This window comes from Ursus arctos, unplaced genomic scaffold (genome assembly GCF_023065955.2).
Source record: "Ursus arctos isolate Adak ecotype North America unplaced genomic scaffold, UrsArc2.0 scaffold_5, whole genome shotgun sequence".
Taxonomy (NCBI): Eukaryota; Metazoa; Chordata; class Mammalia; order Carnivora; family Ursidae; genus Ursus; species Ursus arctos.
Window position 1 is genome coordinate 56,121,128 of NW_026623067.1, and position 17,211 is coordinate 56,138,338.

Sequence of the window (17,211 nt, forward strand, 5' to 3'; positions counted from 1 at the left end):
AATTTATTTTTTTCTTTCAGCTCAGTATGTCTTTATTTTCTTGCTTAATGCACTGGTGAGGACCCCCAGATGACCAAAGGACCAATTGGCTTTTTATTCACTAACCTTGTAATTTTATGAATCCTCCCTTCCATAAAAATAAACCCCTTAGACAGTAAACCTCTGAATGGATTTCAGGGGTCTGTGAGTCTTTGAAAAACATAAAAAACATTTTATAGTAATATATATATCTGTCTTCCTTGGAGGAAGTGTGTTCATAGCTTATATCAGACTGTCAAAGGGATTTATGTCATCAAAAGGGTTGAGGAACTAAATTTTAAATAAAAGCCTAGGTATATATAAATAATTTTCACGACATCGTTTTTCACACATATAGCATTTGAAGTTACTAAGAACCGTAATTTATTTATTTATTTATTTGTTTATTTTTCCCTTGAACTCTCCCCACTCCATAGGAAATGATAAATGCTTCTTGGCAATTTTGACCCCTATCACTTTTTGTTAAAAACCAATAAATTTAAATGTTGGTCAGGGATTGGTGGTAAGACATGCAGAAGAAATATAGATGAAGTATAGATAAAGCCAAACCCCTTTCTCAAAGCCCGCACAGGAATATGTATACCAATGAGGGCGGGCAAAAGGGAAACAGTCAGTGGTCATGCATACATCTAAGCTTATTAAGGCACTCATAAGGAACTGAATAAATCTTATTAACAAGTCTCATTTATAGAAATACAAAATGATTAAACATTTGGTACACTTTTTATCTCCTTAGGTTTTGTTTTTTTTTTTAAGTTTTTATTTATTTATCTCTGAGAGAGGGATTGAGGGCACATAAGTGGAAGGGAGGGGCAGAGGCAGAGGGAGAAGCAGACTCGCCACTGGGCAGGGAGCCTGATGTGGGCCTCCATCACAGGACCCTGAGATCATGACCTGAGCTGAAGGTAGGAACTTAACTGACTGAGCCACCCAGGCGCCCCTCTCCTTAAGTTTTTCTTAAATTAGTCTATTTAATCAAAAAGTTAATTAGGTTTGAACAAAACCAAAACAGTAAATGGGGCTATTTCTAAGACCTTCTTCAAATAACTGTAAGATGTTAAAGAATTGTCAGTAGTTTCACATGAAAACCTAGGACTGAAATTAGTGAGTATATTTACAAAAATTCCCAAAAGGTGTATAGCTCCATATTAGACTCCCTATTAGATCACAGTCTCCCTTCTGTTGAAGGAAAACCTTTATGATGAGTAAATTTTAGTGTTAAGATAGTTAGCAATCATTTGATAATTTAGTGAATCCCAGTAATGAAAAGAATACTTTTTTTTTTTTTAAGATTTTATTTATTCGTCGGAGAGAGAGAGCACAAGCAGCTGCAGGTAGAGGGAGAAGCAGGCTCCCTGCTGAGCAAGGAGTCCAATGTCGGACTGGATCCCAGGACCCTGGGATCACGGACCTGAGCTGAAGGCAGACTCTCAACGGACTGAGCCAGCCAGGCTTCTGGATACTGTCTTTTCAAAACAGCCAATCGTATTATTAAAAATAGTAACAAACACATATATGGTGCCTAGTATGTGTCAAACACCATTCAATCCTTACAATAGCCCTATGAATTATCCTCATTTTATATGATTTGACCCCAGGTAATACTGGATAGCACCTTTGTAATATTATCTTAGTCTAAGTAATCTTCTCTGCCTCCATACCCATTCTTCAAACCCCTGCATCCTACATCATTTTCTGATATTCGTCCTTTTCTGCTATTCTGTCCTTTAATGATATTCATAGTAGGAAAAGAGTTTTCTCTTTTATTCTCTGATTATGTTAGGATTTCCAGTAGGGCACCTGCCACAATCTACCTGATGTGTCTAAAGGGTCCATTTGTGTGTTTATCTTCCTTGTATAGTAGGTTACAATCGTCTGGAGGTCAAGAACTTACCTTGGGGGGGGCGCCTGGGTGGCTCAGACAGTTAAGCGTCTGCCTTCGGCTCAGACATGATCCCAGGGTCCTGGGACCAAGCCCCACATTGGGCTCCCTACACGGTGGGGAGCCTGCTTCTCCCTCGCCTGTGCCCCCCCTTTCTCTCTGACAATAAATAAATCTTTTTAAAAAAAGAACTTAACTTGGGAGGCATTCCCCACCAGTTATTTTGTGGAGTCTTGCACATATATAATAATCTATGGTTATTAAAATGAATCTACTAAATGTTATGGTTGCATACAGTTTATCCAAGAATTTACTTTACAGGTAAACTTGCTCATGTGCAAAGTTCCACCTACGTTAAGCAGCATAACTTAATGGGTTAGAGCTTGCTAAATAGAATCCTGACTCTTGATACTTCCTAGCTGTGATCTTCGCTAAGTCACTTAATTCTGTGCCCTGGTTCCATCACCTGTAACGGAAATAATTATAATACCTACCTCCGATGGTATCATGTGGATTGAGAAAGTTCATTTTTGAAATATGTTTAAAAGAGTGCTTGGCACTGGGGCGCCTGGGTGGCGCAGTCGTTAAAAGCGTCTGCCTTCGGCTCAGGGCGTGATCCTGGCGATCCAGGATCGAGTCCCACATCAGGCTCTTCCGCTGGGAGCCTGCTTCTTCCTCTCCCACTCCCCCTGCTGTGTTCCCTCTCTCGCTGGCTGTCTCTCTGTCACATAAATAAATAAAATCTTTAAAAAAAAAAAAAAAAGAGTGCTTGGCATATAGTAATATACATGTTATTCTTTCTTACCATTCTTGGCAACATTGTAATAGTAAAAAGCTGGAAACCACCTAAATGTCCATCAGTAAGAGGCTGATTAAATCAATCACAGCACATCCTAAATGGACTTCTGTTCAAATGTTAAAAACATAGGGATCCAGGGGCGCCTGGCTGGCTCAGTTGGAAGAGCGTGGGACTCTTAATCTCAGGGTCGTGAGTCTGGGCCCTACACTGGGTGTAGAGATTACTTAAATAAATAAAACTTAAAAAAAAAATTAGAGACCCAAAGAAGATGTAGGAATGACTAACAGGCATATGAGAAGCCCAGGGTACGTGGGTGGTTCAGTCAGTTAAGCTTCTAACTTTTCAGATTTTGCCTCAGGTCATGATCTCAGGGTTTTGAGATCCAGCTCAGCATTGGGCTTTGCTGGGCATGGAGCCTGCTTGGGATTCTCTCTCCCCCTCTCCCTCTGCCCTTGCACCCCCCCATACCCCAAAATGAACCAAAATGAAGACTACTGAAGACCAAAATGAAATATAACTATTTCATCCACAGGATGGCTATTAGATAAACAGTAGCCAGTGTTGGCAAGGATGTGGAGAAATTAGATCCCTATTACATAGATGGTGGGAATGTAAAGTAACGCAACCACTTTGCAAAAAGAGTTTGGTATTTCCTCAAAAAGTTAAACTCAGTGCAAAATGACCCAGCAATTTCCCTGTATACCCAAGAGAATTGAAAACCTACATTCACAGAAAAACCTGTACACAAATGTTCATGGCATAATTCATAATACCTAGAATGGATACAACCCAATTGTGCAACTGATGGAATGCATAAACAAAACACGGTACCTACAGCGGAATATTATTTGATTTTAAAAAGGAGTGAGGTGCTGGTACCGGCTACAACATGGATAACCTTTAAAATAAGAGAAGCCGGACAAAAAAGACCATATATTATATGATTCCGTTTATATGAAATGCCCAGAATATGCAAATCCATATGGACAAAGTAAATGAGTGATTCCAAGGAGCTGGGAGAAGGGAAAAATGAGAAGTGACTGCTAATAGTACAGGACTTCTTTTGGGTGGGGTGATACAAATGTTACATGTGGAATTAGTGACAGTTGATGTGTGATGGTTGCACATTCTTGTATAAGAAAAGCCAGTCAATTGTGCACTTTTAAATGGTGAATTTTATCTTTTTTTATAATAATTTTCTATTATGTTATGTTAGTCACCATACAGTATATCCTTAGTTTTTGATGTAGTGTTCCATGATTCATTATTTGTGTGTAACACCCAGTGTAAATGGTGAATTTTATCTTAATTTGAAAGAATAGGGAGGTCTGTATGTTCTGAGATGATACACTCTCCAAAATATATTAAATGAAAAAAAAAATACAGAATAGCATACATGGCATGCTACCACATGCTTAAAGAAACTAACGTACACACACACTTCGAAGGCATAAAATCTCTTGAAAAGAGAAAGAGGAAGACAGTAACATTACTTCTTAAAGGGAGGGATCTGGGTGGCTGAAGAATGGGGGCAGCCTGGAAGGGAAACCTACCTTTCCAGGATACTACTCTTTTGTACCTTTTGATTTTTATACAGAGTATAAGTATTACCACTTAGTTGTGTGTTTTTTTTAATTTAAGGAAAGAAATAAAAATGAAAAACTCTGATGTTTTATCCTTAGTCTTAAGTTTTATTTTCAGGGATCATCTTCATTTTCTTTTGTAATCAGCTTAGAAGATAGCCACCCATTTGGTCAGATTTATTCTTTAGCAGTTGAAGCATTTAAGATGACAATTTTTACTCTAAATTCTTCATGATTTTATATACACTATACTTGAGAATGTTTTGCTTTCTCATGGAGAAAAAAAGCCCAAACATAAACCTTTAGCCTATCCATCTACTAGTCCTGCAGCACAATCTTAATAAAACAAGTTTTACTGATAACTGGACAATTTATCATTATGGCAGGGATATAACGAGTGGTTGTAAAGTGGCCAGTCTTGTAAGTCAGGAGCTATGATCCTTGATCCACTGCTCAATCCACTTCAGTATCTGATTGATATTATCCTCTAGATCTTCTGGTTTATTGCTGGGCAGTTGATGTACTATTTCTTCCTTGTAGGATGCTAATGCTTCTTCATAAAGAACTTGAAAAATTTCACACTGAATATTGTCTTTTAGTTTCTTTTCATTATAACCCCTGGAAGGCAATGAAAAGATAAGAAAACAAAAAGCAAACTGAATGACAGTAACTGGAATTTTAGAAACATACTAGAAACTGGACACTTTTAAATACGTGAAAAATCACGCAAAAATACTTCTTGTAGTCTGTTTACCTCGAGAAAATAATCCTGGCACCTGTAAATATGAGAGACTTTTTTGACAAGAGGGTTAAACTAAGGTCCAGTGTTTAGGTTTATCTTAACTCCCCACAATTTGTCACCCGCTCAATTAGCAAACATAGCTACCGACCTCAAGCCAGATATTGAGCTATGAGATAAATAAGTCTATAGCTGTGGTCCTAGATTTCAAAAGAATTAGAGGAACTAAGATATAGATAAAATAACTAGGTGGCATATAAAAATGAAATACTCATGGGGGGTGCCTGCCTGGCTCAGTCGGGGGAGTACGTGACTCTTGATCTTGGGGTTGTAAATTCGAGCCCCACATTGGATGCAGCAATTACTTAAAAGCAAGATCTTTTAAAAAAAAAATGGAATACTTACGATAGGAATACTATATACTAATTGGGTACTTGATCATACAGATCTATCTATGCTTTCCCAATTCCAAAGACATTTAAACAAATTAACATAATCTTTAGGCAGATATGTAAATTAACCAACTAATTAGCTAATGAAAAAGATAAAGAAAATATTCAAATTCAAATTAGTTCAACCTTGTAACAAGATTAAATTGAACTACTTAAAGGTGATTAGCTTTATTAAAACATAACCAACAAAATGGGAGAAAATTTTTGCACAGCATGTATCGGATAAGAGATATCCATCTGAAATACACAACTCCTATAACTTAATTAAAAAGAAAGAACCCAATAAAAAATTGGGCAAAGGATCTGAAGAGCTCTTTCTCCCAAGAAGACATACAAATGGACAGTAAGCACATGAAAAAATACTAAACGTCATTAGTGATCAAGGAAATGCAAATCAAAATGAGATACTATTTCATATCCACTGGGATGGCTACGATCAAAAAGACAGATAAACCACTGTCTGCAAGGATGTGGAAATACTAGAGCCTTCGTACTTTGCTCTTGGGAAAGTAAATTGGTGCAACCACTTTTGGAAAACAGTCCAAGTTCCTCAAAAGGCTAAACATGTGTTACCATATCACCCAGCAGTCCCATTCTTAAATTCCATATCCGAGATAAATGAACACATCATGTCCACACAAAACCACAGGCACGGATGTTCACAGCAGTATTATTTACAATTGTCCAAAATGGAAACAACCCAAACATCTATAATCTGATAAATGGATAAATATGGTATATCCACAACACAGACGAACCCTGAAACGTTATGCTAAATAAAAGGAGCCGCAAAAGACCCTATACTGTAAGATTTCATTTATATAAAACATCCAGAATAGCCAGATCCACAGAGACAGAAGGTAAATTACCAGTTGCTGGGGACTGGGGGACTGGGGGTGTATGGGGAGTGCTGCTAATGGGTATGGGTTTTTTGGGAGGAGGGGGACAATAAGAATTTTCTAAAATTGCTTTTAGTAATGGATGTGTAATTCTGTGAATATACTAAAAACCATTGAATTGTATACTTTAAATGGATGAACTATATATATATGAACTTATCTCAATAAAGCTGTTTTTTAAAACAAAAAAAAGACTAGCTGTCTCATAGTTTTTCAGACCTTAGTCAGTCTTTGGCTATTTACATAAAACAGTAATTTTTTTTAAGATTTTATTTTTAAGTAATCTCTACACCCAAACTGGGTGCTTGAACTTACAACCCCAAGATCAAGAGTCACATGCTCTACTGACTGAGCCAGCCAGGTGCCCCAAAACAGTAATTTTTAATAAAAATTTTAAATTGCCTTGTTTGAGAAAAGGAATGTGTACCATTATGGTCTCTCTTACTTCTCATTTAAAATACTTTTAATGGTTTTTCACTGCCAAAAGAAAGATAATTAAAGTTTTAGGTCCAGCTCCAACTTTCCCTGTATGTTTGCTACTATACTCGGTGTAAGGATTTTGCAAGTATCCCATGCAGTGATGGTTAGGCAGCTGACTACTGACAGACCTTCAAATTCTAAACCTGAACTTAGGGACAAACTTTTGGAGCTTTCCTTCTGAGATTGCCTTGTATATCCCTCTAGAACTTCCATCTTTCCCAACTTGAACCAAAAGACAGTGGAAAAATGTTTCCCATAAAAATTTCTCTTTTTTGATCATTCTGGATTAAGTCTGATACTCTCTTGGAGGGACCAACTCAGATATATTTTAAAGGTGGTGAAATGTTGATTTATCATGTCCGTTTTTCATAAACTCTCCCATTCATGTTGTGGGGATAATGTGAGAGGGTATGTTCATTCAGTAGTCAGAGGATGTTACTGGCTTGACTGTTTCCCGGCAAGGTTTTACATTAAGGAAAGAGCATGACTAAACAGGGTTGCTGTATAGTATATTTTACTCAGTTATAAACTACTGTCTGTGTTTTACACATGCGTCTTTTTCTCTTGGATTCAGAACGTTGGTACCATACAGACTTGGTGTATAACGAGAGACCAAGATCACATTTTCAAACAGAATCCTTATCATGGTAGTACTGGCCAATTTCAAGAATCTGAATAAAGGTTTATATCATACCTTAAGAACTCAGTGTTTTTCCTTTCTTACCTTGTTTCAAGTCTTTTGTACAATATACTGTTATCTGCTTGCAGCACAAAAACTATATGAAACCAGCGTTCAGGGAAGAAATCACAACCATGGTAATCAACAATAACTCCGCCTTCACTCATTTGGTTTTCTAATTCATCAACTACCTGTGAGAAAGGGAAAAAAAGAATGCTCCTTAAAAAAAAAATGAGGTCAACTTTCCTACTAAATTTTAAGAAGTATACTTTATAAGGGCACATGGGTGTCTCGGTTAAGTGTCCAATTTTTGATTTTGGCTCAGGTCGTGATCTCAGGGTTGTGAGATCAAGCCCCGTTGTCAGGATCCATGCTGGACATGGATTCTCTCTCCCTCTCCCTCCGCTTGTGGTCTCTCTCTCTCTCTCTTTAAAAACAAACAAAGTATACTTTATAAAAAAAAATTGTACTTACTCTGTCTTCATCTAAAATGGGGCAGTCATACTCTTCATCATAGCCATCATATAACTGCCCTAAAAGAGATTTACGTTGGCTTATTAAAGTAGTATTTTCTAGGTAACTTTCAGTAGTCTTCAATTAATTTTAGACTTTAGGAAAGGAAATATATCATCAATTACTCTTAGAGATCAAAGAGGGCACTAACAGTGAATGTCACATGGACACCAAATGTAAAGAGCAATACCGATAAATTAGAATTTTATCTAGGGGGAAACTTGGATAGCAATCTATCTGATACCAATTTTAGCGATCGAAATTGAAACCAGCTAAAAAGAATGAATAATTTCAGAATTTGTGGGGCTGTTAGAAAAGGGCTGTTACTTTATTTTTGTTGAGCTACTGCTTGGTGAGAAGAGGGGACACACGGATACAAACACACACATTAACAGCAGATTAAGTATCACATTTATAAGGCGAAGGAGGTGGAACTTAGTAAAGGCAACAACAGATTCTCTTTTCTAAAAACGAGCCCTCGGTCACAGAGGTGACATCTTCATGGGCACTGGGGAAGAAGAGTCAGAACCCAAGTGTTCCTGAACAGTATTGTTACTTCTAGATTTCCAGTATCCCCCAAAACCCACAGGTTAAATAAACATCTTACTTCAGGAAGCAAAACAAGAACGATGGGCAGTAGAAGGCAGATTTAAACCACACATTAGAATTTTCCAACAAATCAAAACTGGCTTTCAAAGGAATTCTTGCTTTAGAAGGTGAGACACAGGAGCACCTGGGTGACTTGGTCAGTTAAGCATCTGCCTTCAGCTCAGGTCATGATCCCAGGGTCCTGGGATCCACCCTGCCTCAAGCTCCCTGAGCTCCCAGGCTCCCTGTTCGTTCCTCTCCTTCTGTCCCTCCCCTCCACCCCTACGCATGCTCATGCTCTCTCTCCCAAATAAATTAATTAAAGAAAAAAAAAGGTGAGACATAATACCACCCTCCCTTGAATCTCTAAGAGATATGTAATAAGGCAGGATTAGACCGTCCTTCTAGCCATCTCTAAGAGCATGCTATAGTCTTCCCACATCTTTCCCTTGGATATTTTGGCAGAGGTTAGGGACTCCTGGGTGGCTCAGTTGGTTAAGTGTCCGACTTTTGATCTCTGCTCAGGTCATGATCTCAGCGTTGTGAGCCCCAAGACGATGGGCTCCATGCTCAGCAGGGAGTCAGCTCGAGAGTCTCTCCTCTTTGCTCCTACCCCCTGCTCACACATGCATGCAGGCTTTCTCTAAAATAAATAAAATCTTAAATATTTTGGCAAAGATTGAAATTAGGTTAAAATGATCATGAGTTCTGGGGCGCCTGGGTGGCACAGCTGTTAAGCGTCTGCCTTTGGCTCAGGGCGTGATCCCGGCGTTCTGGGATCGAGCCCCACATCAGGCTCTTCTGCTATGAGCCTGCTTCTTCCTCTCCCACTCCCCCTGCTTGTGTTCACTCTCGCTGGCTGTCTCTATCTCTATCAAATAAATAAATAAAATCTTTAAAAAAAAAATGAGCATGAGTTCTTAAGTAACAAAAGGTTAGTCGATGAGGGAGGCACAGAGCAGTTGCAACTCTGTCCTGTCTGGAGGTATATGGCCTGATGCTGGGCACAAGAGCCACCTCTCAAGCACCTTAGTGTGGCCTTTGCTTCTCTGGATTACTGCTCAACCAGCAGAAACTCTAGCTAAAAAAATTAAACTGTCTTGATAGTGGGAAAACTGGTTAACAATTTAGAAAATAATCTAAATCCTTTATACCACAAACTAGGTAGATTAAAGAGCTAATTTTTTAATTCTAAAGAAAACTAGTGGAAGATTTAATCTATAAAGGAATGATTCATTTGAGTTTGTGAAGGAATACAATGACTAAAACACATAAAATGTTAAATCTCAAAAAAAAAGTTAAATCTCTGTTCAATGAAAAATAATGTACCCAGAAAAATAACAGACTGGGAGAAATTCTTGTAGTAGGACAGAGGACTGAAATGTAGATTATATAATGACCTTCAAAATCAAGATAAAAATAAGTAGCTTAACAAATAAGAGTTCAGACAAGATGGAAAGATAGTAAACATACCATGAACAAATGGACTTTCCCAGCTATTAAAGAGATGCAAAGTAAAATGAGCCTTTTTATGCCTGATGCATTAATTATATACACATAGTACATTGAAAATTATCTAAAAAATAATTTTAAAAAGAAAATGTGCCAATTCACAGATTTCCTCTACCATTTACTTCTAACCTGAAAAAATTTGAAGTGAAAATGATTTAAAAAATTTAACAATAGGGAAATACTTAAATCTCAGTCTCCTAATTTGATGAAATATAATTAAAGGAAATATTAAGGTAGTATTATGTAGTGTAGACTAGGTTGCACATGATAACTGCTTACAAAACACAAAGGGTAAAACATAAAAAGCAGAATTCAAAGTTGTCTGCAACAGGGCTGAAGATTTAGGAGAAAAACAAAACATGGAAATAGGATTTGGAGTACTTTTTCTGTGTGTTATTTTTACAATGCAACAAAATCTAATACCTACTGCTGATTCTGTACTGTGTTGGAATCTGAAGTAGATACATACTGATGTTCCTTCATATTTTAAACCCTTGACTCTTGAGACTAGTGAAATCATTAAAAATATATGCTGTCAAAAATAAAGACAACTACTGTAATATTAACTTAGAATTAAAGTATACTGCAATGCTGAAATGCAGGATTTCTTAAATCATGTTAATGTGGTTGAATAGTGTAATCCAAGCTTTCAAACGTTCATTTAAAAAAAAATTTATCAAATACCATGTACAGGTGTCTGTAGGAATAATAAGGATTTAATAGTGAGAAAAATGACCGGGAAGGCAAACATAGTCTTTCCCTCAAAGAGTTTACAATAAAATGAGAGAGGACGGACAAGTAACCTGGAAATTATACTAAGACTTTGTTATGATTCATGGTGTTATAAGAACAAAAGTATGGACACCGTTTATGTTAGGGACATAAACGTGGGATATTAGGGGAGGCTTCCTGGAGGAAGTGACTTTTAAGGGGAGATTTAAAGCAGTAACTGGAGGGAAAAAGGTAGGGAAGCCTATTTTCAACAGAGAAAAAAGATATTCAAAGACAGAATTAGGAGGGGAGGACTCAAGGGAGGGAAAGTCTCTTAGACTAGTTGGAAAATAGATGATAAAGGGTCAGGTAAATTGAGGCCAGATCAAAAAGGGCCTTAAAGGTTGCAGAATCAGACTTTATCCCAAGGCAAAGTAAAATCATGAAAGCATTTTAATCATGAAATGACATGATTACAAATATTTAAAAATAATTTTGGTTTCTCTGTAGAGAATGAGTTGAAAGGAAGCAAATCTAGAAACAAGGACACCAGATCAAGGTTACTGCAGAATTTTAGATCACTATTATAACCTGTACCATAGGGAATGGAGAAATGGATTCTAAACTTCATTTCAAATTTCCCAAAAAAGGGAGAAACGTATGCTACTTTAGAAAGTTTCAGTTGTAAGTCAAATTTAGAGTTGTATACGTATAGGGTCCTAATCCAGAAGAGAAGAAAAGGCTTGAATAAACTACGAAACCCTTAGAAAATTAATTTTCTCAACAAAATTTTATGATTTAAAGATAGGTTAGTTGGAGAAGAAAAATTGATTGTGGGGCCAGTTTAATGCTAAGTTCTTACCTCAAAAGATCTTTCCAGCTGTTAACTACAAAATCATTACGTTTTCTTTAACTGCCATCCTAGAATTTATACACTCACATGAAAGCTGTTATTTAATAATATTGGGATGCTATCTATTTTGATGCTGTTGCCAATACTTAAAACATTTCAGATTTCTTACTTTATAAAAATTTTTAAAAGATTTTATTTTTTTGAGAGAGAGCAAGAGTGAGAGCCCATGAGCGGGGAGGGGAGAGGGGCAGGAGAGGGAGAAGCAGACTCTCCGCTGAGCAGGGAGCCCAATGTGGGGCTCAATCCCAGGACCCTCAGCTGGAACTGTGATCCTGGCTTCTCCCTCTGCCCCTCCTCTCCCCATGCACTCTCCCTCTTAAATAAATAAATAAAATCTTTTAAAAAAGTATATGGTGGGAGGGAGAGAATCACAGGCAGACTGTGACAGCAGTGCTGGAGGGGCCAATGGAGAGGTTAGTTTCAAAGCCTTCCAGTGGAGGGAACAAACGGGATCAAGAGGTTAGAGCCAGGATTGCAAACTTTTTCTGTAAAAGGCCAGACAGTAAATACTTCAGGCTTTGTGGGCTAGTCTTAAGCTGGAGTGGTTCCTATAAAAAACAGCAGCAGCTTGCCAACTCCTAGGTTAGAAAAAGATCAAGATTTTAAGTGTTGAGGGCTCAGCTGTGCTTTACAAGTTTCCAATGGATCCTATGTTAATATAATACTTTGTCTAGACCTGTGGGAATCCTGGGGTTTATGAACAGAGGCTGAAGACTGATAAACTTGTGGCAGGAAAATTAAGGGTGCTGGTAAGTGTAAGGAAGTGACTGCATATGGGAAAGGGTATCAAGTGAGGAAGAATCGGGGGACTGGAAATAAGAGTAAGAAAAGCATTCTTAGCCACACCATATTTAGGACTCCCAATAATTTTATTAAACTTAATTCCCCACCTAATTTTTCCTGCCTTGGTTCCAAATGGCCTAAGAATGATCTCTTACATTCAACAGGATTACCAGAATAGCAATAAACTCCATTTAGACATATTTATTTAAAACCAGGGTGGCTTTTTTTGTTGTTTCTTTATACCAGGGTTTCTCTATCTCAAATACTACTGACATTTTGAGCTTGGTAATTCTTTTATAGGAGTGGAGGGCTATTCTGTGATTTGTGGGATGTTCAATAGAATCCCTGGCCTCCACCCCACTCTTGACTATCAAGTCTCCAGAAATTCCCAAATGTCCCCTGAAGGGCAAAATCACACTTGAGAACCACTGCTTTATAGATGGTTACATGGTTTCCCTTAAAATATATCACTATTCAAGAAAAATTAGGACAGGTGTCTCAGTTTATCTTCTAGTTAAGATTTTCAGATATATTCAAATGGCATCTGGGAAAAAAAACCAATCTGGTACAGTATGAAAAACCTTATAAAGAACCTCATCTGGGGCCCCCGAGTGGCTCAGTCGGTTAAGCATCTGCCTTTGGCTCAGGTGACAAGCCCAGGGTCCTGCAATCTAGCCCCGCCCCATCCAGCTCCCTGCTCAGCAGGGGGCCTGCTTCTCCCAGTCCCTCTGCCCCTCCCCCAGCTTTGTGTGTGCACTCACTCTCAAATGGATAAAATCTTTAAAAAAAATACAGAGGATGTTTGGGAGTATACACGGTGAGGTGTACATACGCTGGCTAAGATAATTGAGTACAAGTATGAAAGGAACCAAATGTCTAGTGTTACTGTTCCTCACAGTACTCTCCATGATAGATTATATAGCAACTGCATTAAGTTTAGAAATGTTAAATTCAGTGGGTAAGATAAAATGGAAGATTGAAATTGACAACTGTATGTGACTCTGAAATCACTCATCAGAGACTGTAAAGTTCAACAGGAAAAATAAGAAAATCAGATTTTATATAGGTGTAAAATGGGAGACTGACAAGCCGTGTAAAACAGCAACAAATACCTAAGTTTTATTAACTATATTTAAATACCAGACCTGGATTAAAAATATGAGCATGATACTGACTTATAGTATCAAAAATATGACAAGGCTAAGATGTGCAAAATTGACCTGCAAAAAGGGATAATGGAAAAAAAATTTTTTTTTAAGTTTTATGTGGGGACATACTGGGAGACACACCAAGGGTCCTTAAACATAACCAAAGAGATAGAAAAATAGGACCCAGGAAGAAGCTGAGTAACTGAAGAAGAGAAATCCAAACAGTTGAAGTGGACTCTCCAAAAGAGACATGGTTATACTTGAACAATCTTAGAAAATGGGACCGTAAGAGTGACTTATACACCACAGATCATACTGTGACCTAAACATCGAAGACACTAGAAGTACTACTCTAGTGTTTATGAACAGACCACAACTTCAAGTTGTCATCACTGCTATTCCTGTTGGTGAGAAAACTGCTTCTAAAAACATAACTGCCAAAGTACCAACGATCAAATCGATGAACAACAATTTTATTTTTTACACTTAAAGGCTGATGAATAAAACCATTACTAACCCTATGAAAGAAAACCCAACATCTCAATCGGAAAGGATAACCATATTTACTTATTAAATACCATTTAAGTTTTCTACAACACAACTTGAAAATACCCAGCATGCATGTTTAATCTCAGTACAATGGATTCAAGACCAAGTATACATGTTACAAGCATCAAGGCTAGGTTACAAATTATCATAGTCATCATCGTCATCATCATCGTCATCATCATCATCTTCTCGTTTTCTTTTCAACGCATTTGATGATTCATTGGCAGTATTTTGTGATGACACCATGTTAGTGGTAATAAGAATGTTTTTGGACCCAATTAATGATGGATTAATCAGAACATTCTGAACTGTGGATGTTGCAGGAATTGATGCTTTTACAGTTGGGGACTGTGAAGTGGGCATCTGTACTGTAAACCTTTGCCCTGTGAGAGACATTGGAGTCCCTACTTTAGTTGACACAGACATGGTTTGTGGGGTTGGTGTACCAAGTGTGGGAGTACTTGGTCTGCTAGTAACTGAACCAACACTTAACCGTGGAACTGTTATTCTTCCCGCAGAAGTAGATGCCTTTTTTTGTAAAGACTTAAGTCTATAGTTTGGAGCAGTCAAGCAGTATCTATCAGGTGGCAACCTGGGGCCTGAATATGGCTTGATTAATGGCAAAGGCGTTTGATTTCTTTGCCTTGCAATATCTAATAAAAAATCTCTTGGGGGAGGAGAGGTAAAAGACTGATCAGCACGACACTGGATGGCCAATCGCACATCATCTGCATCAACAGTAGCTTTCTTAGCATGGCTGGAATAAATTTTTGCATCATCTAGAATTGTGGTCACATATCGGAAGGCAAACTCCAACATCTGATTTATAACTCTTGGTTCATATTCTGTAATCCCCATATCCTTCAGGATTTGTGCCATCATCTGTGCATCTTTCGGCATGCTCTTGGGAGAAGCCATCTTGCCAGACTCCATGATATCCGATGATCAGACTTTAGATCATTTGAAAAAAATACGTACATTAGATCAAATCTGAAATAGTTACTTTAGTAGCAACTGTCAGGAACTTCAAAAGTTTTAAATACTGTTAAATTTTTGAAAATATATTTAGAACTCTTAAATGTTAAATCTTTTTAATTTTAGTGAGGCACACTTAAAAGTTCCCTTTAAATTTATTCAATTTCTATCCTGTACAAATCATTATAGAATATAAAAAAATGAAGACACAAATAAGGGAGTGATAAAAGACTGGGAGAGAACAAGGTAAAATAAAAACATCACTTTAGAATAACGTGCAGTTGTGAGCAGGCATGCAACTATCAAACGAAGCTAAGAAGAAACCATAGAACAGTCATGTCCTACTGACTGAGATCAAAATAATCTGTCCTTCCAATGAGATCTATACTCACCATCTCCACAGATATGCTTAGTACCATCCAAACCTTTGTGTTGGCCCATCTCAAAAATATTCTCCCTAAGTCCCATCTCTTCATGGAAGCCTTCCCAATTATTACCAACTGGTAATAGAAAAACTGGCCAACAAAGTGGGGCAGGATGGAGTAGACTGGTCAAAACAACCAAGACATCGTACTACACCCGTATTACTTTCTCTTTCTACGGGTTACCAACAGAGCATAAATTCCTTAATAGCACTCTGTCTCTCCTTTTTGTACCCTCTCACAAGTATAGTACTAACATTCCATTATCTATTCTTTTTTTTTTAAACCAACGCCAATGTATCCCTTACCTTCTCGAGCTAAATCACCCACATTAATGTATTTCAGTCCTGATCTTGATGCAAGTTCTTTGCCTAGCGTGGTTTTTCCAACCCCTGGTGTACCTGTAAGACAAGCCACAGATACTTGTTAAGACTTTAGCCACCTATCTACCCCCCTAAAGTTTTTAACAACTGAAATGAAATATGTCCTAATTAGCAATTCTCTGTGAATTCATATACACTATAACCTGATCAAAACTACTCAAAGCCTGTTGCATAACAGAATCTCAGCAAGTGTATCTAATCCATCAGGAGTGGGGCTTGGGGGATTCTGATACCAATTCGCAGACTGCCTGCCACCATAAAAGATACTCCCAGAATAACACTAGCTATCTCAAATTGCCATCATTTATTTCTTTAATTTTTAAAAAATTAAGAAATTATTTGTGGAAAAAATTTAACCAGTGTGAAAGACCGCTATCACCCCGGGAACTGTACTATACAATAAAAAAGCTTCTGATGCTAATTCAACAAACGTACACAGCAAGTTAATCACCCTAAGCCATAAATATTCGAACCCTTTTACCCAAATGTGATCGTCAGATACAAAGGAAAATGAAATACGGCTCAGGAAGGCCTAAGGACAAGACGTCCAGCATTAAAAGATTACTAAGGGTCAGATAGTGACTCACATTATCTGGCCAAAACTCCAAAGACTACCCTGCCAAATAAAACATCAACAGAATTTTACAAACAAAAACCAGACTCCAAAAGATTAGGCAGTTTGCCAGAAAGGGGATTTGAACCGATGTCATTCTCTCCACCTCACCGAGCAGCCTCGGGCCAACAGAATCAACATTCCCCGCCCCCCACCCCGCCTCCCGCAACGGTCGGAGGAACCGATCTCGAGGCCCCGACAACTGCCACTTCGCAGGGCCCTCCACTAGCCTCGAAACAGAACACCGAACGGCACCCCTTCGGGTGCCCGACGCCCCACGGCACTCGACGGCCTTGGCCTGCCCCGCCGCCCAGAGCCTCCCCGCCGCGCGCCTGACCGGTGAGCAGGATGTTCGGAAGCAACATGGTCCTCAGCGCGCTGGCTCCGCGTTTAGGCCCACGCGCTGCACGCACAACAGGGAGGAGCCGGAAGGGGCGAGCTGCGGCTAGCGCCAGTGGCCCCGGGGGCTTGGAGGCCTTGCGCGGCGCTCGCGGCCCGTCTCCACCGGTAGTCACCGAGCACGGGTTACCTGACCTTCTATGGCACGCT

General features: G+C 38.5%; 3 protein-coding genes across 5 annotated transcripts in view; 1 reads left to right on the plus strand and 2 right to left on the minus strand.

Moving 5' to 3' along the window:
* The window catches only part of RAD17 (RAD17 checkpoint clamp loader component), a 55,048-nt gene that overhangs the window by 6,933 nt on the left and 30,904 nt on the right, over window positions 1-17,211 (plus strand). The window contains exon 1 of one of the 2 annotated variants that reach the window (XM_057307313.1): window positions 16,777-17,001. The exons of the other annotated variant lie outside the window; for it this stretch is intronic. The gene's annotated coding sequence lies outside the window, so the exon portion shown is untranslated. Of the gene's footprint in view, window positions 1-16,776; window positions 17,002-17,211 lie in introns of those variants that run through there. 2 annotated transcript variants of the gene reach the window in all.
* Window positions 4,391-17,180, minus strand: AK6 (adenylate kinase 6). Of its 2 annotated transcripts, XM_026498845.4 has the most exons (5): window positions 17,000-17,176; window positions 15,975-16,067; window positions 8,027-8,085; window positions 7,598-7,743; window positions 4,391-4,921 (listed from the first exon to the last, which is right to left on the minus strand). In XM_026498845.4, exons 1-5 carry the CDS (start codon window positions 17,025-17,027, stop codon window positions 4,729-4,731), a joined length of 519 nt encoding a protein of 172 aa, XP_026354630.1. In that variant the 5' UTR covers window positions 17,028-17,176; the 3' UTR covers window positions 4,391-4,728. The 2 variants fall into 2 exon arrangements, with proteins under 2 accessions (XP_026354630.1, XP_026354632.1); XM_026498847.4 differs by lacking the exon at window positions 15,975-16,067 and having other exon boundaries at window positions 17,000-17,180.
* On the minus strand, window positions 14,178-16,066 carry TAF9 (TATA-box binding protein associated factor 9). The gene is made up of 2 exons (XM_057307325.1): window positions 15,975-16,066; window positions 14,178-15,219 (listed from the first exon to the last, which is right to left on the minus strand). The coding sequence occupies exon 2, from the start codon at window positions 15,200-15,202 to the stop codon at window positions 14,405-14,407; it is 798 nt and encodes a 265-aa protein (XP_057163308.1). The 5' UTR covers window positions 15,203-15,219; window positions 15,975-16,066; the 3' UTR covers window positions 14,178-14,404.